This window comes from Podospora bellae-mahoneyi, chromosome 5, assembly GCF_035222275.1.
Source record: "Podospora bellae-mahoneyi strain CBS 112042 chromosome 5, whole genome shotgun sequence".
Classification (NCBI taxonomy): Eukaryota; Fungi; Ascomycota; class Sordariomycetes; order Sordariales; family Podosporaceae; genus Podospora; species Podospora bellae-mahoneyi.
The window spans coordinates 835,979-863,855 of NC_085884.1; the positions used below are offsets into that span (position 1 = coordinate 835,979).

The 27,877-nt window shown below is 53.0% G+C and overlaps 10 protein-coding genes across 10 annotated transcripts; 6 read left to right on the plus strand and 4 right to left on the minus strand.

Moving 5' to 3' along the window:
* Window positions 1-916: 916 nt before the first annotated feature.
* On the plus strand, window positions 917-1,570 carry QC761_500570 (uncharacterized protein; the record flags this gene model as incomplete). The annotated part of the gene is made up of 1 exon (XM_062879306.1): window positions 917-1,570. One exon carries the CDS (start codon window positions 917-919, stop codon window positions 1,568-1,570), a length of 654 nt encoding a protein of 217 aa, XP_062730557.1.
* Window positions 1,571-3,923: 2,353 nt separating this feature from the next.
* On the plus strand, window positions 3,924-4,709 carry QC761_500560 (uncharacterized protein; the record flags this gene model as incomplete). The annotated part of the gene is made up of 1 exon (XM_062879305.1): window positions 3,924-4,709. The coding sequence occupies one exon, from the start codon at window positions 3,924-3,926 to the stop codon at window positions 4,707-4,709; it is 786 nt and encodes a 261-aa protein (XP_062730558.1).
* Window positions 4,710-5,135: 426 nt separating this feature from the next.
* Window positions 5,136-11,453, plus strand: QC761_500550 (uncharacterized protein). Its single transcript, XM_062879304.1, has 2 exons — window positions 5,136-5,927; window positions 5,985-11,453. The coding sequence occupies exons 1-2, from the start codon at window positions 5,215-5,217 to the stop codon at window positions 8,680-8,682; spliced, it is 3,411 nt and encodes a 1,136-aa protein (XP_062730559.1). The 5' UTR covers window positions 5,136-5,214; the 3' UTR covers window positions 8,683-11,453.
* On the minus strand, window positions 8,484-11,792 carry QC761_500540 (uncharacterized protein). The gene is made up of 4 exons (XM_062879303.1): window positions 10,390-11,792; window positions 9,938-10,329; window positions 8,803-9,879; window positions 8,484-8,718 (listed from the first exon to the last, which is right to left on the minus strand). The coding sequence occupies exons 1-3, from the start codon at window positions 10,938-10,940 to the stop codon at window positions 8,876-8,878; spliced, it is 1,947 nt and encodes a 648-aa protein (XP_062730560.1). The 5' UTR covers window positions 10,941-11,792; the 3' UTR covers window positions 8,484-8,718; window positions 8,803-8,875.
* A 51-nt stretch (window positions 11,793-11,843) lies between these two features.
* On the plus strand, window positions 11,844-16,043 carry QC761_500530 (uncharacterized protein). The gene is made up of 3 exons (XM_062879302.1): window positions 11,844-13,130; window positions 13,198-13,784; window positions 13,860-16,043. The coding sequence occupies exons 1-3, from the start codon at window positions 12,360-12,362 to the stop codon at window positions 14,023-14,025; spliced, it is 1,524 nt and encodes a 507-aa protein (XP_062730561.1). The 5' UTR covers window positions 11,844-12,359; the 3' UTR covers window positions 14,026-16,043.
* Window positions 14,318-16,027, minus strand: QC761_500520 (uncharacterized protein; the record flags this gene model as incomplete). The annotated part of the gene is made up of 1 exon (XM_062879301.1): window positions 14,318-16,027. The coding sequence occupies one exon, from the start codon at window positions 16,025-16,027 to the stop codon at window positions 14,318-14,320; it is 1,710 nt and encodes a 569-aa protein (XP_062730562.1).
* A 3,568-nt stretch (window positions 16,044-19,611) lies between the features above and the next one.
* QC761_500510 (uncharacterized protein) lies at window positions 19,612-22,315 on the plus strand. Its single transcript, XM_062879300.1, has 2 exons — window positions 19,612-21,805; window positions 21,869-22,315. The coding sequence occupies exons 1-2, from the start codon at window positions 20,158-20,160 to the stop codon at window positions 22,066-22,068; spliced, it is 1,848 nt and encodes a 615-aa protein (XP_062730563.1). The 5' UTR covers window positions 19,612-20,157; the 3' UTR covers window positions 22,069-22,315.
* A 1,030-nt stretch (window positions 22,316-23,345) lies between these two features.
* QC761_500505 (uncharacterized protein) lies at window positions 23,346-25,270 on the plus strand. Its single transcript, XM_062879299.1, has 5 exons — window positions 23,346-23,518; window positions 23,579-23,930; window positions 23,994-24,111; window positions 24,182-24,252; window positions 24,308-25,270. The coding sequence occupies exons 1-5, from the start codon at window positions 23,369-23,371 to the stop codon at window positions 24,988-24,990; spliced, it is 1,374 nt and encodes a 457-aa protein (XP_062730564.1). The 5' UTR covers window positions 23,346-23,368; the 3' UTR covers window positions 24,991-25,270.
* Window positions 25,266-26,420, minus strand: QC761_500500 (uncharacterized protein; the record flags this gene model as incomplete). The annotated part of the gene is made up of 1 exon (XM_062879298.1): window positions 25,266-26,420. The coding sequence occupies one exon, from the start codon at window positions 26,418-26,420 to the stop codon at window positions 25,266-25,268; it is 1,155 nt and encodes a 384-aa protein (XP_062730565.1).
* A 304-nt stretch (window positions 26,421-26,724) lies between these two features.
* On the minus strand, window positions 26,725-27,305 carry QC761_0075650 (uncharacterized protein; the record flags this gene model as incomplete). The annotated part of the gene is made up of 2 exons (XM_062872761.1): window positions 26,844-27,305; window positions 26,725-26,731 (listed from the first exon to the last, which is right to left on the minus strand). Exons 1-2 carry the CDS (start codon window positions 27,185-27,187, stop codon window positions 26,725-26,727), a joined length of 351 nt encoding a protein of 116 aa, XP_062730566.1. The 5' UTR covers window positions 27,188-27,305.
* Window positions 27,306-27,877: the final 572 nt, after the last annotated feature.

Consider the following 27,877-nt stretch of genomic DNA (forward strand, 5'->3'; position numbering starts at 1 on the left):
TGATCACAAGCCAACAACGACACGCACCAAAACATCCAACAAGGTACAGACCTTGGGATCAGGCACAGAAGTTGACATTCCCATCTTTAAACAGGTCGTTTTAGGCCCAGGTCCACTGAAGATCATCCATCTGCACGTCACTCGCTTCCCGCATGAAATTACATCTCACCCCAAGCCTCAAAAAGCTGGCCAACAAGCCACTCATAAAACGGCCCGCTCCCCGTTTCAGCCCTTTATCAACAAAAAGTCCGGGGTAGACAATGCATCTGCATGGCAAAATGCGCCAGCCTGCGCCGCTGGGGTTTCCCCAAAACGAAACGTCGGAAGCAGCTCTTTGTTGGTCGAATTCCGGGGATCTGATTTGACGGTTTTTGTTAAGGACAACAATTAGCGCCGCAGGGCTCACGAGAGCAGCGACCCAAACGGGCGGGTGACCCTAATTTTAGCCCCCCGAAACAGGTCCCCGGGCCTGTTTTGAATGGGAAAGATGCAATAGCACTGCAGGGTCTGAGGGTTTGAAGATTGGCCTAGGACGGATGACCGCTATTGTAGAGTTATTTTGTGAGTGTCATTATTCGGCTGTGGTGATCATCCGCCGACGGGTAGCTGAGACATAAGAGATAGCCCAGGTCAGTGGTCGCCGCTGGATATGACCTCGAGGTGTTGACACTCGGCTTGAACTACATCGTTGCAGTCGACCACGGCCTTTTCTTCCTTTTGTCCTTTATTTTCTTATCAAGCATTTTTTGCCCTGGTGTGCGTTACGTTCTTATCGTGTGTGGCTGCTGTTGATCACAGTGCACTGTTGCGTCATCGTCAGCAAATACCGAATCCTTTTGCATTGCACAACATTATCACCACCAACACATTTTCGTGGTTGTGCCAGCACACATCGACAAACAACCTCCCTCTCAAAATGTCCTCCTTCCACTCCCACCGCCTGTCCCTCCCGGACCGCACCCTCCGCAAACCACAGAAACTGCGGTCCTCTCCTAAGATGGACGAAATGGAAGACATCGTGTACGATTCTCCCTCGTACACCAAACCCTCCCACCACGGGCCCCCCTCCCTCACCTCGAGCACCTCGACCCTGGTCCCCTCCGACGGCGGGTCTTTGCTAGACCACTTTGACCTCCCCTCCCCTCCCTCAACCCCAGTCAAGTCAACCCATCAGTACTCCTCTCTCAACAGCTTCCAGTCGCCAGCTCTCTCCCCCGACCTTTTCTCCTCCTCCCTGTCACCCCCCTCGTCACCAAGCCCAAGACGTGACCGCCACAGTGGTCGTCGGAGATCTCACTCGAGGAGTTCATCATCCTCGTCAGTGTCATCGAGCTCATCAGCTATGGAACTGGATGGTGGTTATGGAGGAGCGGATGGGGGTGTAGTCCCCGTTGTGAGATCGAGCAGACGGACGCCGTATTATCCCCCGAACTCGTCGCGGTCGGTGGACAGGGCGAGGGTGTATATGAATCGGGGGCCGCATTATGTCCCGAATTGGACGCCGATGAGCAGTTTGCCTAGGCATGTGCAGTTGCAGATTGAGGAGAGGATGGTGAAGTTTACTGCTTGATCTTGAGGCGGGTTGTTTGTTGGATTTTCTTTTGTTCAAGGGGGTTTGGGTCGGTTGGCTTTTGGCAGGTATGTGAATTGGTGCATTGCTTTTTGGTTGGGTTAGGATGCATTATGGTTAGATGGTTGGGATGGGAACAGGGATTTGGGTGGGAAAAGGGGCGTTTTGGGTATTTGGGTGTTTGATGGGCATAGGTAATGGTCTTTTTGACTGGGGGTTTTACTTCGTTGTTCAATCTTGGACGTTTGTATTGACTTTGAATTGTTATTCTACGGTGCTTTGCCATTCTCTATTCTGCAAGTATCGCTGTGAGTTGAGATGGTACCATCCCGGTGCCGTGTTCCTGGTGTTCCCTTTAACTGACCTCTCGAATCCAACATCCAGTACTGAGATTCTTGGCAGTGGAAGTACGGTAGTAGTCTTCAGCCAGGCTATGTCTTAAGACATGAGATATTGTACTAATCAACGAAATCATGCCTCTTCACTGTCTCCGACGCTGTACCCAAGCACACCCCTTACTAACCTAATTCCAGCCCTGTATGGGCAGTGATACTTCTCGTGTTACTCTGGTAGTACCAACCCAAATTCGAACCCAGAATTCTTATTTTGACATGATTCATCTCTATGCTCAAAATACAGCAAAATCCGGTGCTCTCTGGTGAAGGGTAACATCGTCGTTGGCAGTCCTTCCTGCGCCCCTGAAGCAGGGCTAGCCACTAAGTACCAAGACTGCGGGCCTTGGGCCAACAAAACCGGCCTCGGTTAGCACATGTGGAATGGGTCGGGAAATTTGGAAGCAGTTGGTGCAAGGTTTGAAAGGTGAAACGTGTCACAGAGAGCTCGTGGGCTTACAAGTGTCATTTTGTGCGATGACGTGTGTTGAGGCTCAAAGAGTGCCAAGCGCCGGTATTTTAGGTGACATAAAAGAACATTTCGATGGTGGATGGGATGCGGCATTTTGAGTTGATTGCAATAGGTAACTAATACTGTATTGGTTGGAGTACGGGAGTTGGATAGTAACCGCAAGGAATGGATGCGGTGTGTCTATGACAGCCTCAAGAACCAGAAAGAGGGAAACAAGAATCATGGGAAAGCAAGACGGTTCGGTGTGAGAAGAGGGGCGTGAGAGTTGAAAGATGTATTCGACCGGACCTTCATGGTCACTGGCAGAGGTGATGGCATTCCCCTTGCATCCATCGTAGGCGCTGTGAACCCCCAAGGCGCCAATTGCTTCCCTCTTGTTGGTGGACGACGGGTTTCAGTCTTGCCATTTTCTTCGGGAGGCCAGACAATCTTTTGGAACTTTGGCTTTCGGTTTTGTGGTGATAGCTTCCGTAGCACTTGGCGAAGCCCCATTGTGTGTGATAGAGAAAAGAAGGGTAAGCTCAAGTTGGTGATTATTCGTGATGGCGCAGTGTAAGTCTTGCCCCGGGTGGATCTGCTGCAACATGGCGTCTGAGTGGTTATAAAGCATCTAAATATGACTTGTGGGTTAGCACACAATGGGTTGGTATTTTGGTTGATGGGCAAGGCCAACAAAAGGACGTCCGTTTTTGGCTGCATTGTCAATGTTTCAAGGGATCTGTACTTTGTGAGCTGCATTGTTGCATTGTTCGGTCCCAACTGTGGACACCACACCCCTTACCAGTGCGGCGGGGATTTTTGTGTACCTCGTTGGGGTCCAAGTCTTACCTGTGATCCCATTCTTAGACACCCTCGTTGGGCGGTCCGGCAGCTGCCGAATGGGTCGATGTTTACCTCCGTGCCGCAATAATGGTGGAGCGGGCCGGGGTTGGCATCGGCCCAGCAAGCCGGGTCCGGGCGCAAGTCACGGTCCCCCTTGACCAGAGTCTGAAACAGGTAGACGAGTGGGCTTCAAACATCAAGCGGTCTGCTGAACTGACGGGCAAATGCTGGGAATGTGACCGACACAGCCCGGAGATAGCTCTTTTACCCTGTGCAAAGCCCTCTGTGCACTCCGAGCTGACTCCGCCCGGACCGGTCCAGCGGGACCGAGACCAAAACAAACCACGGTACACGTCATTGAGAGAGCCCCGTATTTGACCGTTCAGTCATAGTCTGGCACCTTGGTCCGGATCACGGTCGACCTGTAGTACACCCATACTTTCGACACAAATATAAGTGTCTGTACGTACCCACCATCCGAATACTCGACGATCACTCCCTTCGCAATCTGTTTTTGACTCCATTCGGACCCTCAACGCCGTCGGTAGACCTGACGGACTCGCCTTGAACCAGCCATAACCCAGCCAAGACAGCTTCAGATCTCCAGATCTTCATCATCCCTGCCAGAGCCAAGACTGTAATTCAACAACACCAATCCAGCAATATTATGAACCGCTCACGATATGTACCGCAGCAGTCTGCATATACCGCTGCTCAGTTCCAGCCGTTTGGTCCCGGACCTGTACCAACCCCAGCCCAGATGCCAGGCATGATCCCGATGGGATACCCACAGCAACAGATGTTCGGTGGCAGCCCGAACCCAAATGCCATGGGCGCTTCGCCAATACTCCAGCAACAGCAAGCCATGTCTCCAAACGCTCTGTGGGCAGCCAACTTTGCCAATGGGCCGATTATTGAGGATCTTTGTGCGCCTCCACAGATGGGACTGCCAACCTCGCCACCCATGAACGCCCTTCCACCTCGGGGCATGCCAATGGGCGCAGCAATTCACCCGTCATCCATGCCGCAGGTACAGAATGTGTTTGGCCTCCGTCAACCAGGAACACCACATCCAGCACACGGTTTTGCGCCGATGATGCCGGGAGTGCCAGCTCGCATGGTTGGATCGTACCCTCCAGGTTATGCTGCCCAGCCACAAGGAATTGCATGGTCGCATCCCCACCAGCTTCAGTTCCAACAGCAGCTTCAGCAGCAGGCGGCTCAGCAACATGCTCAGCAGCAACAACAACAACAACAGCAGCAGCAGCAGCAAGGTCAGTTTCTGGATCCAACGATGATGCTTGGGAGGCCAAGAATGGAGCCTGGGTTTGCTACGGGAGGGAATGGTACCGAGCAGATGGGGTCGCCGTCGATGGGGAATTCGCCAGGTGCGCAGCCGTTGACGCCGGTGGAGAGTACGTTACAGGGTTTCATTTCGCCTGATTCGATCTAGATTATTGTGTCTAGGTGCTGGTCGGATTGTTGGCGACGACGGCTGGGTGTGAGAACGACGACAATGACGATTTCATGATCAATCATCGCATCAGAAGGAGCGTAGCATCGGTTCGGAAGGGAGGAGGGTATGGTTTGGAATTTCGTACTTGTCTGGAAATGGTTTCATTAGCGTTCTTGTCATCAGCGGGCGTATAGGAGTTGGAAATGGGTATAAGGACTGGGAACTCCTAGAATATATTTTCTTATTAATTCCAACAAAAACTGTTAAATGAGGTTGTTCCGATCATGATGTGCCGTGCAGCCTGCAGGTGCAGGTATGGGATCCGATGCCACCAATAGGTGCCAGAACGAGCGACCAGTCACATCGCTTGCTACGATGATAAACCCCGCCCACAGAGGCCGCCATCCCCTCACACGCTCTCCACTTCTGTGGCGGCCCGACGAAGTAACTGACAGTCGTCTACCTAGCCACCAGAGCACATGGCAACACAATTGCAGTCGTCATGTATCTTGTCAACGTAGCAACAAAAAAACTCGAGTCTTTTTCGGCAGACAACATTCCGCCCTACGCCATATTGTCTCATACTTGGGGCAACGACGACGAAGAGCTTTCTTTTCGCGATATCATTGACGGACTCCTCAAGCCTGGAACACTGGGCGTCTTCAAACTCGATGGCTGCTGTAAACAGGCCCAGCTCCACGGGCTTGGTTATGTTTGGATCGATACCTGTTGCATCAACAAGACCGACCATGTTGAGCTGAGCGAGGCAATCAACTCGATGTTCAAGTGGTATCGCGATGCTGTGATTTGCTACGTATACCTTGCCGATGCTACACCAAACACTCGCCTCTCGAACAGCCGTTGGTTTCGGCGAGGATGGACGCTTCAAGAGCTCCTGGCACCTCAGGAGCTGAGTCTGTATGGTTCGGATTGGACCTTTCTCGGATCCCGAGAAGACCTTGCAGTGTCGATTGAGCACGCCACGGGGATACCCGAAGGCTTCCTGTATGGAGATGGTGATTTTTACCGGGCAAGCGTCGCTCAGCGATTCTCCTGGGCATCGAAGCGAACCACCAAGCGCAAAGAGGACATGGCTTATTGTCTCCTTGGACTGTTTGACGTTTCGCTGCCGATTATCTACGGTGATGATCATGCTTTCGCTCGGCTTCAACGCGAAATCATGCTTAAGCTGCGCGACGATTCCATATTTGCCTGGTGAGAATAGCAAACAGGTGCAAAGCTCGTGTTTGACCTGAGCTAACCTATCAGTAGGGGTCTAAGCTACGAACATCCTACCAAGGAACAGTCACAGGACACAATTAGGGCATCTGCTGGGGCTCTCGCCGAGTCTCCGAAGGACTATGAGTACTGTGGGGCTATTGTTTCTCATGCCTCCCACAGCTCTCCGTCAAACAAGTTCGTCATCGAAAGCGGATTCCTCTGTATTACAACAACCATTTACACAGCTCAAGAGGGCGGTACCTACGGGCTTTTGAATTGTGGAACAAAAGATCACACAAGCGAGCATGTCGTTGGCATCCCTCTTCAGCACAGCACCTCTGGAGACTATTACTTTCGACCCCACAGCTACAGCGCCAGGATATTCCCTAAGCAAACGACGGATTCCAGAAGCGTTAGCCAATCGATTCACATTCAAATGTTTCGGGATCAAGAGATATCGAGGTTGTCGAAACCGAGCTGGTCGATCCGACTCAGGACATCAGGTTGTTTACTCAAGGTCCTTGAGGTATATCCTCCAGGGCGTTTACACGACAAACTGATCCACGTAGACCCCGACTTTGATTCCGCCGATGCTGTAGACCGGACCTGGGTACGGTTACAACGACACGGTAACGAGAGTCACCTGCTACCCGACTTCATTCTAATATTGACCATCACACGACACCCTGAAGACGTACAAGGCAGACTGACTTGCGCCCTTGCAATTTGTTCATGTTTCACCACCTTGAAAGAGATCGCAGACAATGCGCAATTGTTATGGAAGAGCATCTTCATCCGAAAGCAAGCCAGCAACCTATCTCAGCACATCGGTGCCGCTTTGTGGCGAAGCTCCGATTCGCTAAGTGGCCACCCAAGGATTTCTGTTGTGATGTCAGAGATTGTCTCACCCCCTGATACCACAATCGATTTGACTCAGCAGCTGTCGAGGGTCAGATTGCCAGACAGGTTTCTTAGCGCCTTGGAGCATGAAGACTGCCTCAATCAGCGCTTGGCTCGAAAAGGTAACGAGCTTGAAGTCAGAGAAAAGCAGCTAAACAAAACACGCGACATGCTGACCGAGCTCAATAAGCAAATCGAGAAGCTGGAAGCGTCAAAGAAGTCATTGAATGCCGAGGACCACATCTCTGCAATAGAGGTGGAGAGGTTAAAGAGCGAAAAGAGCAAACTGGAATCGAAGAGATTCAAGGTGAGCTTGAATCGAACATACCTTGAAGGATGTCTGGATGAACACCACGACGGGCGCAATGAATGGCTTCGCAAAATCAGGCTACGCATTGAAAAAGGGGATGTAACAGCCGGCAATGACTCGTTTCTTGACCATCGGCTTGAGAATCTGGTCAGGCTTCTGATTTCCGTGGAACGTTCTGCTCCTTTACCTTCAACAAAATACAACCCACCCCAGGATATGACACCACTGGCTTACGCCATCCAAGAAGGCTGCTACGAGCTTCTGCAGCGGCTTCTTGACCAGGGCGCTGATGTGAATGAGATATATTCGAACGGCAGGACTGCCCTCTTGGCCGCAATAATCTGGGATAAAGACATGGTGGTCCAGGAACTGCTTGAGCATGGAGCAATAGTTTGGCCGGCACTGCTATGGTCGGTTCAAAACTGCGACAGAGCTGACACACTCTCACCACTCCTCAAGCTAGAAGAGACGGCTCTTGAAGTGGATGCCGGGAGGTTTCGTATGCTACTGCTGCTGGCTGCGGAGCAGGGATCGAAAGAAATTATTTTAGAGCTTCTGTCGTGGGGCGAGGGCAGGCATACTTTTGATCTCAGCATTAAGTCGAATCAAGACGTTGTCTGGGCTGCTGCAGTCAAAAATCACGACTCGACAGTACGGACTCTCATCAAGCATGATTGCAGTCCGAATCCGTTGAGCTGCCAGCGCTTACTCCTTCGATCGGTCTTAGAGAATTGTGCCAGCCTTCCCCCGGTCTTATGGGAGAAGAAGAAGGCGGACATACACGCCAAGTACATGGGCGGCCGCAATCTTCTATGGTTGGCAGCAGACCGGGGGTACGATTCTGTGATTGGATCCTTGGCGCTGATCCAAACAGTGATTGACCCTGGCAGTATGGGGAGGCAAATGACCACCGCAGACGATTTTGGCCAGAACGCGCTTTCCCGAGCTGCCGAGAATGGACATGTTAACGCTGCTGTCAGATTGCTGCTCTGGGAAGATCCGACTGTCAGAGATCATGACGGCCACACAGCACTTTGGTACGCCGTAATCAACGGACATGCAGATGTATTGCAGGCACTGATGAAACACAAGTCCATCAGGGAGGATCTTTGGGAAATGGGAAAACTGTTGTGGTGGGCAGTCGAGACGGACCAAGAGCAAATGGTGGACGTTATCTTGGCCAATGACGGAGCTCTGGCATTTCAGCATCACTACCACGACCCTCATGCGCTTCTCTGGAGTGCGCTTGGAGAAGGTACTACCAGGATTGTGGGAAAACTCCTTGCATATCGAGAGTTTCAGGTTCACAGTGTCGAAATGCTCCAATATGCGGAGAAACACCGATATGATGACCTGGCCAAGCTCTTGTCCAACCCACTGACATTCGCGCTCCAAGGTCGAATGGTTGTGGTTGATCGGGTGAAGCCTGAGACGGGAGACAAAAAGCAAGTGAGGTTTGGGTACCACGATGGAATTTCCAAGTTTGGAGGAAGTATGGTACCGGTTGAAACGTTGAGAGAAGTAGAGGATGAGATCTAGACACCCCTTCACCGGAACTTTGGGCTCTCGGATATGCTGTCAAGGTATTAGGAGTCTGGTTCTGTCATTACGCCACAAGAATGTATGCATCTGAATGACATCTCGCACAACAGCACTCACAGATTTGACCATGATGGTATTTTTCAGCTACCTACAATAGCCATGAGCTCAGTTAGCTCTACCCTCCCCCATCTCAAACACGACACAACCTCCCGTTCTGCCCAGCAGGGTACCCATCCGCCGTCGCAACCCTCCACTCCTCGCTCCCCACCGTCGTCTGCGCCCAAAACAACCCCCACGGATCCCTCTTTCCCTTGATCTTCAATAGTTTCTTATAATTCACTCCGAAAAAGCTATCCTGCCAATTCTTCTCCGCCGGATCCCCCTCATTCATATACGACCCCGCCCCGGACGTCAACTGCTTGAACACATCGGTGTATTTATATGTGTGCTCATCATTCGCCTTTGCCTGAGCAGCTGTCCACCTAGCAGGGATAACCTCCATGAGCGCAGCAGGGAGAACAGTCTCCCTCCAGGCGGGGTGGACAGCACTGTTCTCACACCCAGGATACCCAGCCTTTTTGCATGTTGGGGCGTAACCCCAGCCGTGGAAGACGAGACCGCCTTCTTCAACGCCCGAGCGGATGGCGGCGAAGGTCTTGTTCCACAGGGCGGGGTCGACGAGGTTCTTGCGAGGAAAGAGGCGGGAGCGGTAGCGGGTGTTGGCTGGGTTGGAGGAGCCCGTTCTTTGGCCGTTGCCGGCGTAGAGGGTTGGGGGGATTTGGCCTGATGAGGGTAGGGAGACTGGGATGGAGAGGGCGTTGAGCTGAGTGTATAAGGGTTGAAGGGCGGCAATGGCTTCGGAGGCGGTGATGTTGGGGATGATTTGGTTGGAGGTAAAGGCGAAGCTATTGTTACCGAGGGGGAAGATGTAGCTGAAGCAGTAGCCGCCGAGCTCTTGGACTTTGAGGCAGTAGTTGTAGGAGATCTTGACGCCTTCCCAGAACTGGTCTGGTTTGTTATTCATGAAGTTGGTGTTGGGGGGAGGTTGGCCTGTGGCGACTCTAATGGGGAGGGGGTAGGTGCCGTCGGTGGAGTTGCTTGGGAAGCCGATGTTGCCGAAGTTGAGGGGGACGGTGATGGTGTTGATGGGAGGGTAGGCTTTGACCATGACGGAGGTGATGACGCCCCAGGTGCCTGTTCAGTGTGTCAGCATACATAGGATCTCCCAAGAAGCCATTTCACGAAGACCTACTGCCACCACCACCCCGCAACGCAAACCACAAATCCTCATGGTTGAACGGATCGACCGTCAGAAACTGTCCGTCGGCAGTAACAACATTGATTGACAAGACCTGGTCCGCCCCAAGCCCATACTTGGACGTCAACGTCCCATGCCCAGCAACAGATACCCAACCCCCCACAGCGCCAACCGTCCCCCAGCCCGGTCCAACAAGCGAGATATTGCTCCTGAACATGTGGTTGAACAACTCAAAAGACTCAATCCCAGCCCCGACATGCGCCGCAGGACCGGTGTACTTGCCCATCGTGAAGCTAGGCAGATATTCGAAGGTCTTGAGGTTATGTACCCAAATACTCAATGACCCAGCACCCATCGACCGTCCACCAAAGTCATGGCCGGTATTTCTACGCACTTTGGTCAGCGATATACTACCCCATCCTCATCATCACCACAAGACCACTTACTTTATCACCACCCTCAAGTTATTATTCCTCGCAAAGTTTACCGCAGCCTGCACATCCCTCACACTCGTCACATTAACCACATACTCTGGCCACCCACCCCTCTCACACTCCCCCGTGGCGTTAGCATTCAACACGCACGTGCTCCCCTGAGGCCACTCCGTCAGCGTCGTCAACGGCTCATCAAGCCAGAAGTGTGTCTGTCCTGCTTGGGTGACGAGCCACTGGCAACGTGTCTGGTTTTGCAGCGGGCCAGGGTAGCACGCCGCCTGTGCTGGCTCGGGTCGAAGCAGTGAGCCGTTGAGGAAGTTGCCGAACTTGGACCATTCCGTGGCCGAAGGCCAGTCAGATGTCCCGGGAAAGGCGCGGCATTTGGGCTTGGAACGGACAGGTTTGGATGCGTCGCCGAAGGAGAGGGAGGGAAAAGAGCGGATGGAGGAGGGGGTCAGGACGGTTTTTTCGTAAGAAAAGAGGACTTTGGTTTGTTTAGCGGGTTTTGGACTGCCGGCCGCGGCGAGACCGAGGAGGGAGAAGAGAAGGGCAGCGTGCATCATTGGGACGTTTACCACGCGAGAACTTGAGTGTTGTGCCGCTGTCTATGGCTGTGGAATGGTGGGCGGTGGGAGGGCATTTGTACGAATTTTTGTTATGAGAACTATGTACCAAGTTACTTGCAGCCAACAAACTCCAGCTGACTGCATATGTTAGTAGAGACAGGCATGCATTGGCGGGAGGAATATTTGATCGGGGGATGGGATGTGTTGGGCTTGTCTCGGAAGACTTCCCTCGTGGCAGAAACCTCTTCAGGAAGGGGGTTGCATTCTTGGTTGTGATGAACTACAGGACATAGCATCCTTGTCCGTCACCGGATTTGGCCCTGTGCGGTTGTTGTTTTAGCCCCAGAGGTGAGAGGTTGGGGGCTAGGATCACAATCCAGAATGGTCCCAGAAGGGAAACCCAGGCTGCGATCCAGCTCCGGTGCCCTGTCCGGGGAAGCTCTGGAAAGTCTCCCATCCTTCTGCACATACAGCAAGGGTACAATTCGCAAGGATAATTTGTCTCTTTCCCCTCTTCCAACCACGTTCCTTTTGCCCTGGTCCTGGCTCGCCACGTCTGCATATGCACCTCATTCGACGGTTGGATGGACACCTCTTGCAGCTTTCGTCACCCTTAATCAGCAAGGGCTGGATGGAGGTGTGAGTTGAGGCTGGAGCTCATTCCCGGGCTTTGTGCTTGCAGGGAGACGATCCCTTCTCCAAATTGCACTGAATCCCGTGACGGGGAAGCCATTTATTGTTCTATAAATTGATTCCATGTCGTTGGGTGGGTGGGAGAGGGGCTGTCAAGTCGTGACAATGCTACCTAAGACGTCGTTGCTAATTTATCCAGCAATAAATCCTACCAGAAGAACTAATCTGGAAAGCTTGTTTTTGGACGTAGGTTTGCCGTAGTCATAGCCCAGAACCACGGGACGGCACGGAGATGGTGGGGAGCACGTCCGTTGGTCGGCCGACTTTAGAGTTCTAGTGGTGTGCGCTGCGGGAAGGGTCGGTGTCGCTTAAGGGGCCATAGTGGGTGAACTTGTAAATCCCTCTCCGCCATATACCGTCACTAGACAGAAATCATCTTAGCACAAGACGATAAGGGCTTGTTCCGCCTTGGTGGTCTAGCCAGGCAAGATGGCTAACCCCGCCCTCACGACAAAAAGCAAAGCGCCAAGAACACAGCGTCATCTTGGCCCCAATGGCTTACCTTGGAGCTCCTATCCCCGAATTCTGCCCAACTGATTAGCTAAAGAATAGGACCAAGTCCGGGTTCAGCAGCACTAAAAACAGCCAGGGTATAAAGCTTCCACTACACCTACCCAAATGAGGTCAGTCGGGTTTGGTGGGGAGTTGTTGAGATGTCCGGCCAGAATAAAGAGGAGGGGCAGAGGCCCAGAAGGAGAAACATGATCGGCTCAATGAGTAAACATGGCGTCCAACATCCCAATGACCCCGTGGTCCTTGGTGCTCTCCTTGCTGGCAATCTACTGTTTCTACGGCATATGGCTAGCCATCTATCGCGTCTTCCTCTCCCCCCTATCCCGATTCCCCGGCCCCAAACTCGCAGCAGCAACAGGACGGTACCAATCCTACTACGAGCTCGTTACATGGGCCAAAGGCCACTTCAAAATCAAGGACCTCCACGACAAGTACGGCCCCATTGTCCGAATCAACCCTTGGGAAATCTCCATCAACGACGCAGAGTTCTACTCTGTCCTTAACGTCTCTGGCTCTGTCAGGCACACCAACATCGACGTTCGGCAACGAGCTGCTCTCGGATTCGGAGAGTCGCACGGGTTCACCGAAGACCACAACTTGCACAAGATGCGGCGGAAGCCCCTTGAGCCCTTGTTTTCTCGACGTGTGATTGACCTGGCTCAGGAAAACATCTGGACGTTCGCGAAACGGGTGGAGGAGCTGTTCAACAAGGCAAAGGGGACCGGGAATGTGATCAGCCTCAACCGGGCGTTTTCCGCCTTTGTTGGCGACGCTGTGTCCGAGACTTGCTTCGGCAAGAGCATTGGTCTGCTAGAAGACGAGGACTTTTCCCCAAGCTGGCATAAGCTCCTCGAGGGCCTCGGAACGCAGACACCGCTGCTGTTCAACTTGCACATTCTCTCAAGGATGCTCAACCTCCTCCCAACCGCCATCGTAGCTAAGCTCCATCCCGAGGGGGCAGCCTACGCCCTGCTAAAAGGCGTACCCTTCCCCCCTTCCCCTCCTGTCCCCATCCATCATTCCAGCCACTGACACTCCCCTTTCTTAGTACACCGAATCCATCGTCGACACTGCCCTCTCCTCCCCCGACTCCATACCCCCCACCTCCCGCAAACTAATCCAAACAATCCTCTCCTCCGACCTCCCCCCCTCCCAAAAAACCCGCTCCCGCCTCGCAACCGAAGCCTCGGTCGTCCTCGCCGCAGGCGGCATAACCACAATGAAAATGCTGACCATAACCTCTTATTACCTCCTCTCCTCCCCGTCCAAACTCCACCATCTCCAAAGCGAACTCACCACTCTCATGCGCAGCTACCCAACCACAACCCCCCGCTGGTCCGACCTGGAAAAACTCCCTTACCTGAGCGCCTGTATCAAAGATGCCTTGAGGTTAGGCATAGGCGCAACCCGACACGCGGCCAAATACTTCCCTAACGACGAGATAGAGTACAAGTCGTGGGTGATACCAAAAGGGACGTCAATCTCTGTGCCCATGTACCCCATGCACTACGACCAAGAGGTTTATCCTAATCCATGGGGGTTTGAACCAGAAAGGTGGTTGGGGGAGTACGACAAAAGGATGGACAGGAATTTGAACCCTTTTAGCAAGGGGAGTAGGATGTGTTTGGGCAAGAAGTGAGTCTTTTGCCTACCTACCAGATAGAGGATAGAGGAGTGGTGTGAGTTGCTGACAGGCAGGTGGTGTGATAGTTTGGCGTATGCCGATATGTATATCATGCTAGCGGTGCTCTTCCGTCCTGGGGGTCCCCAGATGAGGCTGTACGAGACTGACGAGTCGGACGTCAAGTTTGAGTGCGACTTTGGGGTGTCGAGTCCACGGTTGGGGAGTAAGGGGGTGAGGGTGGTGGTTGAGTAACAGGTGGCAAGTTACCATGGTGCAGTTGGATAGGAGCCTTGCATTTCCGAGGAAGAGGGCAAAAGGTAGGTAATGAAACGAAGTAATATTATCCAAATCGATGCTGATCGGCCATCTATCATCTACATCTAGATGTATGTCAACCGGGATGTCTGATATGTCAAGCCCAATGTATCATCCGAAACCAACACCCAAACCGATACCCAAACACCAAAAAGAAATCTCAACAACGCAAAGAAACAGCCCCATTATTCGTACCATCACCCCCCACAGCCACCCAACCTCCCTAACCCTAGACGCCAGGCAATCTGGGAGGTCTCGCATTAGCCGCAGCCACGAAGTGCCCCCAGGTAATCAACTCCCGACTGCAATCATCCTGATCAATCGAGCACTCAATCAACGTCGGGCCTTTTGTGTTCTCCTCCGCAGCCTTGATCGCATCCTGCAACTCTCCCGCCGTCTTGGCCGTCAGCCCTTTTGCATTGCCATCCTCCCCATTGAAAGCCTGCACCAGCAGCGCATAGTTCCAATTCTTGATCTTGTTGTAGCTGCCATCGTGAATCTCCACCTCGATCGTGTACCCCCGGTTGTTGAGCAAGACGATGGTGATGGGGAGGTTGAACCTCACCATCTGTGACACCTCTTGAGCAGTGACCTGGAACGATCCATCACCCACCATGACGATGATCTTCCTGTCCGGGTGACGGAGGGCATACCCAAAAGCAGCGGGGATAGACCAGCCGATGTGACCCCACGCCATCTCAATCTCGAATAGGGCACCTGGTGGAAGCTTGAGCTGAACGCCGTTGAACCAGCTGTCGCCTGTCTCGACAAACAGGGTGGTCTTGGAGTCGAGAAGGGCCTGGATTTGTCTCGAGATCTCCTTGCGGGTGAGCTCGTCGCTTGGGGTGGCCGTGCGGACAAGCACTGGGTCAGGCTTGAGACGGTTGTACTCGATCATGGTGGAGTTGTTGAACTTGACTGTCGTAGCCAAGTGGGAAAGGAATTCCCCGAGGCGGACGCGGCTGAAGTGGGCGCCGGGGAAAGTGACATGGTCCATCTCGGCGGCCATGAGGGGAATGTCGGGCATGGCTGTCCACCCTACTGTGCTGTAATCGGTGAAGACGGTGCCGACACATAGAAGGGCATCGGCCCAGTGGACAATGGAGTCTGCCGCGTCGGTGCTGACGGTGCCCCAGAAGATACCCACGAACTGTTTGTGGTCCTCTGGGAACATGCCCTTGGCTGCGGGTTGGACAGCAACGGCACAGCCCATGGCTTCAGCGAGCTTGATAAGAGCCTGTTCAGCGCCATCACCTGCACGACGAAGCTTTGGACCCACGAGGATGACAGGCTTGAGCTTGCCGGAGAGGTACTCGGAAGCGCAATTGGCAGCTGCCTCGAGGGCGGCCTTGTCGCTGGTGACGGGATCGGTGACGGCGCTGATGGGTCCAGGACGAACACACTCGGCTCCAGAAAGGTTCGTTGGGATCTCAATGTAGCATGGCTTGCGGGCTAGGAGGGCATGGCGGATGGCACGATCGATCAGCCTAGGGGCTTCGTGTGCTCGGGCGACGGCAACTGCGCAGCAGGTGATTTTCTTTGCCATCTCAAGCTGGTAGCTGTAGTCGGTCGTACCGAGGGTGTGGTGGAGGAGGTGGAATTGGCTGGCGTCATTGGTGTTTGGTGAGCCGCTGATGAGAATCAGTGGCAGGTTCTCGGCGTAGGCACTGCCGGTGCCATTGAAGGCGGAAAGGGCGCCGACGCTGAAGGTGACGACGCATGCCGAGACGCCGTTGGCACGGGCATACCCTTCAGCGGCCAGCGAGCAGTTGAGCTCGTTGGCACAGCCCACCTCTGTGAGATTGGGGTTGGCTTGTAGTTTGTCGAGGAGGACGAGGTTGTAGTCACCCGGCACGACAAAGTGATGGCGAATGCCAATCTGGGCGAGACGTTCGGCAAGGTAATCTCCAACAGTGTACTTTGTTGGTAGTGACGACATGGTTATGTGTGAAGTGTGTAATGTTGTTGTGGAACCAAGAAGAGAATGTCTCTTGGAAACGATGCTAAAGAAGCTTGCGAAGGCATGATAGCGACCGTGTTGAAGGCGATGGGTTGCTGACCTTTCTTTATCTCTTTTGATCAGATGGTCTCGACTGCTTCGCGTTGCCGCATTCAAGTGATGTTGGCGAAGCCGGCGACGGCACTGCTTCCGTTGATGTGGATCCCCGGCGGTACTTGAAAGTGGCCAGAGCCACCGAAAAAGCTTATCTCGACCACCCCACGTCCAGTCTGCAACGGCGACGTTGCGGCTCTGGGCATCTGTGGCGTGAAAGGCGTCGATACGAAGAACTGCTATCGTGTAAGCGTCTGTCCATCATGATCATCATCAGCTTCCATGCGTCCGATGTCGTTTAAGCAGGACGTTGGACGGTCGGCCCGACCCAGGGGCTAATCAAACGTGGACGTTCTGGCTTGATCAGACCACGGTCTCGATGCGCTGGTTCAGATGTAACCGCGGAGACACCCGGCGGTAAGCGCGCCTGCGAGGCCTGAGTATACGTGCAGATCCATCGAGATTCGAGATTGTGCGACGGGAATAGCGTGGGCAGGAGGGGTGTACTGATAACGCCAAGATCTCGTGATGCTGACGAACTCACCTCTTGGCAGGTGTCTGTTCGGGCCCCACAGCTGACAGCACCCGCCACATTGTAAAACATTCGAGCCTCGAACTGTCATGCTGTACACCTACTTCCATGGACAAAAGCGTGTTTTCTCTTACTAACATGCCAATTTTCTCGCGTCGACGGTTTGCCTCTGCCCAGGCGTCTTCTCTTCGTTGACGCAGTCATCAACCCATAGTCCGATGATGATTTGAATCACCATGCCCATTAAATACCATCAACAACACAGCTGTTTTTATCATCCTATGGGTTTGCCTGCTATCTCACACATTGTCAAGTCTCAACCGACAGCGCTCCTGCAAAGCACACAGGCCACTAGACGCGTCTTCATGATACCTTCGTTGTATCCCCGCACAACCTTGCTGAGCATCTCACCGCCGTCATTGACTGTCCGTACAACACCCTTAGCCCCATTTTCCCAGAGAATCAGAGGAAGTCACTCGCCCCAATGCCGTGCAATCTAGCTCCAAATATTCCGCCAGAATTTCCGGGTGTTCCACCTTCCACAGCTTTGACATGTGCGCCATCAAAAGGTGATGGGCAACCGGTAGTTCTATAGCTGCGCCGAGGCCATGAAGAAAACATAATCGCCACTGTTGCCTCCGTCGAATCTGCTGAACCAAGGCTTGCCCGTGAAATGATATTGGGATCCAAAGATGAGCCCATCCCAGCGCCTAAACCAGGGACAATCTGGGGTGCAATCCGCTGTGTTTCTGCGGTCAAGGGCGCAAACATGGTTGTGGAGATAATTCCAAACAACCCGTAACCACGACATGCGTGACGCGAATGGATAACAGAGTGCCTTCTTGTTGACCAACCGCACGAGTAAAGCATGTAAAGGAGAAAGCAGTTGCCAGTGTGAATGGAAGAATCGACATTCCTGGTTCCAACGCTTTTTGATTCTGTGTGACTTGAAGCCAGAAAGAAAGCTACGAGGTCAGGCTGTTAGTGACCTCTATTGAAGTATTAGAGTGGAAGAGCATGGGAACTTACATAATACTGCAAAACTGCAACACTCCCAGACATGAAGAACACATGGAGACTGCCGGAGGGAGTGCGATTCTTTGCTCTCAACCTGAAGACCGCCAAGTCTTCAACAACAAACAACATCATGACGCATCTCATAGCCGCGAAACAGGTACTCATCATGTTGAAAATACCACGAGAAGGAAACCAGGCTGTGCCGATCCCCGAGATACAGAGCCAGGTCGAGAAACATCATATCGCCAGGGAACGGTGGAATATGTCTGATATATCCACCACTGAAAGTTGTTCCAACCGTCCCGGGGATCCTGGTTTTGTATCCCCAGTGTGGAAGAACGCAAGCACCCCAATAATTCCCAATACACTAATCAAGTCATTGACAGCAAAGCACCACCGCCGATTGTTCTTGGTTGCCAGCGCTCCTGCGAGCATCGGATCCAGAAAAGCGGCAAGTCCATGCACCACAGCATTGTAATATGCAACGATGTTCGGTTAGCCTTTCAAAGAAGCTTCCTATGCGGCCCCGTACATCCCAATGTCCGAAAGAGACTTGAAGTGGTCGGTAATATCCGGCAGCACCGTGCCGATGAATGCTCTATCCAGGGAGGAGCAAAAGTATGGAAGCGTGACCGAGGCCAGGACAAGGCCTAAGCGAAGCCTGTGGAGGTACGTAGTGTCCATGCTGGCGGGTGGCGTTTAACTGCGGACTTTCTAGACCTGATGAGGCTCGAGAAATACTTTCGGACATGGAATGTCGATGGTGAGTATAAGACTGAGTTGCGATGATCCATGAGAAATGGCCGTGGACAGTGTCTTCGCAGGAGGGTAATTGTCGGGCTAGGAAGCTGCCCTATCCCAAAACATGTCTGAGAAGGAGCGCATACGTAAGTCCTGGCATCGCACCAACGGTCGGTCGTGATTGCTCTGACACTCGCCTGTCAGGCCTCCGGACCTTCATCGAATCTCCATACATCTCTTTCTTGGCCGGTTGATGATATGCTCTCAAATCGCCTCACCGTTCATCATGCCTTGAATATACGCTTCTCCTTGTAGTCTGTAGGAATGCCACTTCTCATCAACTACGTCGTCATCCTCTTCTTTCTTTTGCTTTCCTTTCTTTTAAACGCAGCTTTCGGAAACATGCCTCCTCCACCCAGGAAAGAAAAGTCTCTCAGGCTTCAACATCATCTTCCAACTCTTCGTTTTCCAAGTCTTTATGCGACTTTTTGTGATTGCGACGTAATATAACGGGTACTAAGTATCCAACGATGATGCAGACCAGAGCCCCTTCACTGACGTCCTGATTTCCGAGACCTAGCGTACCATTCTATGTCCTGATCATGCAGCGGTTCTAAATGGATGCATGAATTCGTCGGAAGACCCCAGTAACGAATAAATATAGAATCGGGATTTCTAAGCTCTGGTTTTGGAGGTGGACTATCGACTGGTTGTCGGAGGTTCAACGCCATTGCTTGCCTAGCCTCGCTGATACAAGAACAGATCACAGCCGTCATCATCCGGAAAACTCAACACTCCCAGACGGCCTGGGATCTCGAATGATGGTGTTCCATGGTAGGTAGGGCGGGTATCGGGGTTCGTTGGTATACTTCGCTTGGCAGGCCTCACTTGATAGGATCTGACGATCTAGTCAACCCATCATCGCTGCCGCCAGCCTGTGCCTGTAGGTCCATCCAAACGTGGAGAAATAGCCATGGTGCCATAAAGGGCTCTCAAATAATCCAAAAGTCTTCTGAGTATGTCAGAGGCAACTCGCCACAACGGCGGCAGGTCCAAGGGTGTGTTCGAGGATATGCCAAGAGCTGTCCCCAATTCCGCTCAAGTCTGTCGGTGCCCCGCCCTTGGCATTGGACTTCTCCCCACATTTCTCCAATTCTAGCACCCCACGTGTAGCTATGGCGAACGATTGCTATGCTGACGATACCTTATCAGCAAACACCCACATCATGCCCGACTTACACAAGTCCCTGGCGTCAGCTCTTTTCGGAGCGGAAGAACGAGTTCCACGGCACTCTAGTGGTCAGTCGCCTTCTCTGGCGGTTCCCACGGCACGCTATTCGAACTGAACAGCCAATGGCTGTGAATCCCGTAACACCAAAGATAAATCTATTCTAGGACCTTGAACGTTGTTGGCCCCGGGAACAAACGAGGCTTACCATGCGGCTTTCCCCTTGGTAGAATGAGCTATGGGCGCGGGGTCCTACCGGCCGTGTCATTCCCGCCGTAGCGAGCACCGGTTCCGTGGCATGCTGGCTCCTCCATCAAGTTTAACCGTTCCTATTCCCGCGCGAGGATTCTGCCTTGCCCTGCAGGCCTTTCGAAGGAACATGTCGATGCCCTCACTGCGACTGGGAAGGATGAAGATTCCACCTTGCCCCGCAACCAAGAAAAACTTACAAAGCCAACAGTATCACAACATGATCACCGCCATGATTCTCAGCTATAAATGATGATGTATTCCAGGGCTCTTGAACAAACAGCTCTCTCATCAATCAGAGAGCCAGCATCGGCCATTGCAAACATGTTACTCCATTATCTCGCTCTTCTTCCTGTTGCGTTTGCTGGGAGCCACAAAGCCCCCTCAGCAACTACGCTCAACGGTACCTACATCGGCCGTTACCTCCCCGAGTTTTCTCAGGATCTGTTTCTCGGAATCCCCTTCGCCAGAGCTCCCGTCCTTGGAAATCCCACCCCTTGGGACGAGTCCTGGAGAGGTTCCCGCTCCGCCGAGTACAATGGTGCCATTTGCTATTGTTATGCGCCGCCGGCAGACATGGAAAGGGCAAATGTGACCGAGAAGTCGGACGAATGCCTGAATCTCAACGTCATTCGACCATCTGGCATTGGCAAGAAGAAAAGGCTCCCTGTCGTTGTCTGGCTCTACGGCGGCGGGTTTGTTGACGGTTTCGGCGCCGATATCAACTCGAACATGTCCTACATCGTCCAAGCAAGCGTGGCCCAGCAGATGCCCATTATTGCCGTCACACTGAACTATCGTGTCGGCTTTCTTGGGTTCCCCGGCGGTGCTGAGGTAGCTAAGGAAGGCGTCACCAACTTGGGCTTCAAGGATCAACGGATAGCCCTGCAATGGGTCCATGAAAACATTGCCGCTTTTGGCGGCGATCCGGACAAGGTCACACTCTGGGGTCAATCTGCTGGAAGCCACTCCATCACTCATCAGATCTTGGCCTACGGAGACCAACGTGGCGAGAAGAGGCTTTTTCGGGGAGCCATCATGGTCAGCTCGTCAGTAGGCGTCGGAAACTCTCACCACCCAACACGCTATGACGCTCTTGCCGGCTACAAGGGGATTGTTCGGGCGACAAACTGTACTGGTGCCCAAGACACTCTGGCCTGTCTGCGGGGACTGTCTGGGGACCAGCTGTGGGAAGCAAGTATGACAGTGGCCGACTTGGAAGTCTGGAAGCCGATGGTAGACGGAGACTTTGTGTCCATGCCTCCGACGCTCCAGCTTCTCTCGGGAAAGTTCCGTCGCGATGTGTCTGTCTTGATCGGAACCGGTAGTGATGAAGGCCTGGGCCCCTCCAAATCATTACCCCAAGACCTGGACACGGACGAGGATGTCCACGCGATGCTTAGATTGTTACTCCTTGACGCACGGAATGAGACACTCGACCTCATCATGCGAGCGTACCCTGCGGAAGCCCAGGGTCCACCCTACGCTTTGCCAATGTCGGAGACAGATCGTCTGTGCGAGGAATTCAGGATTGCTGGGGGCTTACGCTGTGGGAAGCAGTTTCGGAGATTTGCTTCGATGTTTGGTGACTTTTTCGTGATCGCTGGTCGCCGGGCTGTCGCGCAGAAGTTTGCTGAGCTAGGCATGACGGCATATTCGTACCGGTTCGATACGTGGCCGACCTCCTTTCCGATCACCAACTTTACAAACTTTAAGCCTGGGTTTGCTGGTCACTCCACAGACTACTCTTACTTTTTCCGGTTCCCAAGGGAACACGACCTCTACGGCAACAACCCGCCAATTCCGAAGGGCTCTGAGGCGCATCTTCAGCTGTCACAGGGCATTGCTGCCAAGCTCATTGCCTACATCTACACTGGCAACCCCAACGCGGTTTCTGGTATGTTTCTTGCGCGACGATACGGCTGTAGTGACAACGCACTAACCTTTCTTGTACTACTAGTCCCCGGCTTTCCTGTCTGGCCCAAGTACGACGTCAAGAAGCCGACTAACATGGTATTCAACGCCACCGAGCATCCCGACCGTCTCAACGTTCACATCGAGCCTGATACCTGGCGCAAGGAGGGCATGGCAATCTGGCCAAGCCACCCGATCGAGCTGGACTACAGGAAGACTGTTCCTGACAATCTTAGAGACCTGTAAGCCTATACGTGGAAGGCTTGAGCCATGTGGAGGAGCTTAAGCTCTGGACCTTGGGTTATTGCTGGATGTGAGACATACCAACAGCGCCTCAAAAGTCTTAGCGTTGTTTGTAACGCCACATCTCGAGCTTTATCTGGTTTCTAGCAACTAGAGTTTGTATTCCCAGCACGTGGCATAATTTCTACGATAACTCTTCAATTCCATCTTGCTGTAGGTCAATCAACATGTTTATTCGATGACTTTGTCACCTGTATGACCCCCTTAAATAATGACAATGATGTGTTTGCAAGGCTGTCAGAGTCAAAAGACCTACACCTCAGATTTCTGACAGATCGAAGCACACAGTCAAAAAGCTCGATTTGCGATTATTTTTCCGTAGCAGTAACTGACGGTCGTTCCACTCGAAAGATAATCCATCCAGCTTTGGGTCTCTACTCTACCTACTTGATCAAGATATTGAGATTCTTGTCAACACTATCCATCTTGCCTCCATTCCCATTTTTTGCTGCTAACAATCCGATCTGACTCGGGACAGCCATCAGCGAGCGCGGAGCAACTGGACCTTGGGATGCGCTACACAGCTGGCTCCACGTGGTAAGATACTTTGATCAACCAAGGCAAACAATGATGGAAAGAGGTTGATTGGCCTATCGTATATATGTAACACCCATCTCACTCATCTGAACATCGAAATGCCCCATGGAAGTCCTCAGACGGGTCCGTCGAACAAGGAGTTTGCTTCACCTGCATTGAACCTGCTACTTTGGAACCGTCAACCCCGTACGTGCCGTCCTCCTTGGCCTGAGAAAGGCGATCTGGGGGGCGTTTTCCACATGCTTTCCCGTTGGTAACCCACCAACCCCTCCGCTCTGAGATTAGGTACGAGCTGCAAGGCGGACGCCTGCTGGTATAATCGTAAGACCTCCTAGTGTTGGGAAGACGCCTGAAGATGTCAAATGAAGGTCTCCGATGATGTGATGAAGGCCTCAAGTTATCTAATGAAGGCCTAATTAATAACTTCAAATGCCTCTCCAAACGTTCAATCGGCCTTCATTGGATAGTTTGATGCCTCTTGGCTATCCAGATAGGCCTGTTCACTATCCAAATAGGCCTAATAAGCTTTCGAATAGGCCTTCAAGCTGCCTGCATAGAGCCTCGAACGCTCCTTCCACGTCTAGCCACCATCTGTCGAGGCCTAGGGCACACTTTTGACGCCTTTCGACGCGTTCAATTTTCAAACTTTGACCTTTTCTTCAAGCCTTCACAAAACCAGATCACCACCACCACCATCGCCAAAACGATGGAGACCTCGGACCGGACGGTGGAGTTCATCTCCACCGTCACCACAATGACGGTGATTGCGTTTTGCGCTGTGTTCCTCCGGCTTTTTTCAAAAGCCAAGTACGGAAAGGAGGTGATGCTGGACGACAATCTCATGGTGGTCGCCTGGGTACGTTTCCCTCGTTTGCGAACCCTCACACACTCGCCGCGTGCTAACGGTCAACAACAGCTCCTCACGCTCGGAAGCCTGGCGCTGCTGCTAGCGTCGGTAGCCAACTTTGGCTACACCCTCCACCAACAGGTGGAGGACAAGTTTCCCAAGGGCGCCGCCGCGCTGATCTCCGTGGCCCAGGCCCTGAGCTCTTGCTCAGGGGCTGCGGCCAAAACTTCCGCCGCCCTGCTGCTGTGGAGGATCACCCCGGTGTTTTGGCAGAGGGCTCTGCTCAAGACCACCACCGCCATCACCATCTTGACGACCCTCATCGTCGCGGTGGTGATGTCGGTCAAGATTAACGACAACAACATGCAGCAAGAGTGTGTCAACAAGACTACAGCCTGGAACTTTGGGATCTTCTATGCTGGTAAGTTTACTCTGTCTGACGGCGACAAAGCCTGGTAACTAACAATGCTGGGACTGGGACTAGTATGGGGCGTTATCTCCGACTTTATTTTGTCCCTTTTACCCTGGATCATGGTCTGGAAGCTTCGGATGAAAAAGGCGGAGAAGTACGGTCTCGCCGTCGCGCTGAGCATGGGTTGCGTGTGTGTCTTTTCTTCACCTCTCCTCATCCCATTGCCGCACCGTAACTGACCACCACTACTCCTACTATAGAACAAGCATCCTCGGGATTATGAAACTCTCGTATATCAATTGCGTCTCTGTCCTCGACCTCGATCTTTCGTGTAAGTTCTTTTATTTAGACCGCCCCAAACCTCCACTGACCACCCTCCTGTCCAGACACCTCGATAGACCTCATTACATACCACTTCGTCGAACCGACCGTAATCATCACTGCGGCCTCCATCCCTGCCCTCCGCTTCTTTCTTCATAACCAAGTTACCGCCATGCGCCGCTCGTGCCGCGCAAGTGAGCTACTCGATATGACCAACCCAATCACGAATCCTTCACGAGCCAGCCGAAGAAGCTTCCTCCCCCGGCCCCCAGCCCAAGCACATCAACATCATCACCCCCTTGTTGATTCCGAGTCCATGATCTCTTTGTCCGCAATGTTTAGAGGTTTACCCTCCTCCGCGGAAGACCCACCACCTATGCCACCGATTCGGTCTATGCCCGTTCCCCGAGTAGGCGTTGCTGGCGCGAGTTCCAGCGAAGGAAGAAATATGACGACTGTTACCACCATCACCGGAGGACATAACAACATTAGATCAGCTAGTTCGAATGAACAGCAGCCCAAGGAAGGAGGGATTCTCAGGACGGTGAGAGTTGTTGTTAGCAGCGAGGGAGAGGACTCTACGTTGACCTCGGAGCCGACGGCCAGCATCAGAGAGAGTTACAGAGAGCCCAGAGAACCCAGAGAGCGCTCGTGGAATACTTGGCCCAGTGGGCGCAGAGAAAGCGATTTGGAGATGGGAGATGTGATTAGGGAAAACGAGCGGAAGGGTGGGAAGAAGAACGAGTAGCATTGGGGTCGGCATTTTGCTTGCTAGATGAATGGGAAGATTTGCTATCGCGAGTTTATGCATGTGTACTACCTGGCATAGACCTGCTATATGAGCATCAAGAGGTCACAGGTGAGAGCCAACTCGACCAATTGGAGACATGGAGATATTTTTGTCTCTTTTTTATTCTCATACATTTTCCACTGTCCAAATTCCGGCTGTTGAACCTACATCTCACCCGGGGTATCACTGTTGAACGCCAGTACACTCACACTCTCTGCCTATCAGACAACAATCTAAACAGACAAATCCTCCCCCCAAACCTCCTTCGCAATCTCGACCTCCAGCCTCACCTTGGCCCACTGCTCCTCTTCGGTAAGATCATTCCCCTCCACCGTCGAGCTAAACCCACACTGGTGACTCAAGCAAAGCTGGTCCAGCCCCTGCGGACAATACCCCGCCGCCTCCTTCAGCCTCCTCTTGATATCCTCCTTGTCATCCAACGCGGCCTTCTTGCTGCTCATGACCCCCAAAACGACAATCTTTCCCTCGGGCAAGAACCTCAACGGCTGGAAATCGCCCGACCTCTGGTCGTCATACTCCAAAAAGTAAACATCCACATCCAGCTCCTTGAACAGCGTCTCCGCGACGGGTTCGTAACCCCCCTCGGCGAACCACTGAGACCGAAAGTTACCCCTGCAGAGGTGGATGCCGATAACCATATCCTTTGGCCTGCCAGCAATCGCCCGGTTGATCAACTTTGCGTACTGCTTCGTGAGGGCCTGGGGGTCGTCCACACCGTGGCGCTTGGCCGCCTCGGCGCGCATCCCCTCGTCGCAGAGGTACGCGAGGTTGGTATCATCCAGCTGGACAAACCGACATCCAGCAGCGTAAAGGTCGGCAATTTCAGCCTGGTAGACTTGTACCAAGTCATCAAAGAAGTCCGGGTCGAGGTTGGGGTAGGCCTCTGTGGAGATCGCCTCGCGACCACCACGGAAATGGACCATGGTGGGGGAGGGGATGCAGACTTTGGTTGTGATCTTTGTCTTGCCGTCGGATACCTTGGCGACTTCCTTTTCGACAAACTTGTAATCCTCTACCTGGATGGCGTTTGGGTGGCCTAGCTTGCCGGAGACGACAATCTTGGGGGGTGTCACGCCGTGGGAGGTGACGTTGGTGGAGGAGAGGGAGCCGTGGCGCTCGACGCCGGCCAGGTGCTGGAGAAAGTCGATGTGGAACCAGGCGCGGCGGAACTCGCCGTCGGTGATGGACTGGAGGCCGGATTGGACCTGGGACTTGACCACGGTCGAGATATGCTCGTCTTCGATGGCGCGGAGGGAGTCGAGCGTGATGGACTGGGTGTCGAGCTTTTCACGGGCGTCGAGGATGGGTTTGGGGCGGAGGAAGGAACCGACGTGGTCGGCGCGGTAGACGCCGGCGGGGAGGGGCATTTTGACTTTTTGTTTTGTGGTGGTGATACCGGGTCCGAGGGGTTGGGTAAAAAATAGGCGTCTTTTACGGATGGGGACAACGAGAGAATGCTGAACGGGATGAATTTGACACACACTACGCACACACGTCAGAAGATGAGGAAGAGGGGTTATATACAACGGTCCCGTAGGTGAGGAGTAGAATGTCATTGTATGGAGAAAAGGACTTGGCGAAACCGAATTGTGGATCTCTAGATATCCATAGTTTGTTGACTCCGTCACCTTTCTTACTCCAACAACCTTCCTGTACCGGCATCTACGTCCTCTACCCGCTGTATCCGAATTAGCGATCGAATGGCAGCTCACCCATTATCGTCAGCGATGCCCCAAACGGGCCTGGTCTGCCTTCTTATGGTGCGGGGTAGTGGGACTATTCGCTCGTACCTTGCGTTGTGTTGTTTGCCTCCATCAGACGGGAGTTGTACAGCGGAGAAATAGATTCCCCTCACGGTGTGTGGTGCTGTTGAGGCTGATTTTGCTGCAGGTGGGGAGGAGAGCAGTCCGGCAGTGCGGGGAGCGTGGTCCGGTTTGCCGAAACGCCTAGGAGAGAGGCGACATGCGCCGGTCCGTGGGATGAAGGCTGGGCGCTTCGGCATATGGAGTTCAGCTGGGGGCGAGGAACACTTGTTCGGGGATCTGCGAGACGGCGATCGAAACAGCGCCGATGGGAGCTTGGGAGAGGGGAGAATTTTGAGCAGCGCGCGAATGGTAGCTTTGGGGTGTTGCATCCTACGAACAACGTCCACGATTGGCCAATTGCAAACACCCAACTCACCTTGATTTTGACCTGAAAACGAACCCCTCGAGACTCTGCCAATTGCCGTGAAGTTTCCAAACAGTCGTCAATGACAGGTCGTTGTTGGCCGGCATCCGAGATCGCATTCAATGTGGATCTCCAGGACCCCCCCGTTTTCACGTCTTGGCATCAACCTTGCACCGGATGGCATCATGTGAAATTGGACTCCATGCTGTCTTGAATGTCTAATTCGAGGTCTCTCCCTCTACTCATTGTAGGTTCATTCTTAGATCCCGCGGGAGCTTTAACACTCCGAATATGTAGCTACCTATATAGTCACACCCGACCAAATTTTTTGGCTCAGACTGTATCGGTCTCATAAGGTGAGCGCCAGTGAGCAAAAGGTGAGCGCCTGTGAGCATTAGCCTTGGAGCTTGAGAAGCTTCAGGGCGGGTAATGTGTTGATTAAGCTGCAGATGTTCGATGTTCCGTTCAAAGTTTGGTCGGGCCACGCCCAAACCCTGATAACCTCAATAACCCTCTTCTGCCAGTCTCATGATACCTATAACGGTCTCAAGGTAGTATTTTCCAACTAGCTAAGCCACTCTGGGCGTGTTGGCCAGTGCGCGGTGATAGAAGGCTCTGGATCAGTGGTCTGTGCGTTCTGGGAATAGCTTCATCA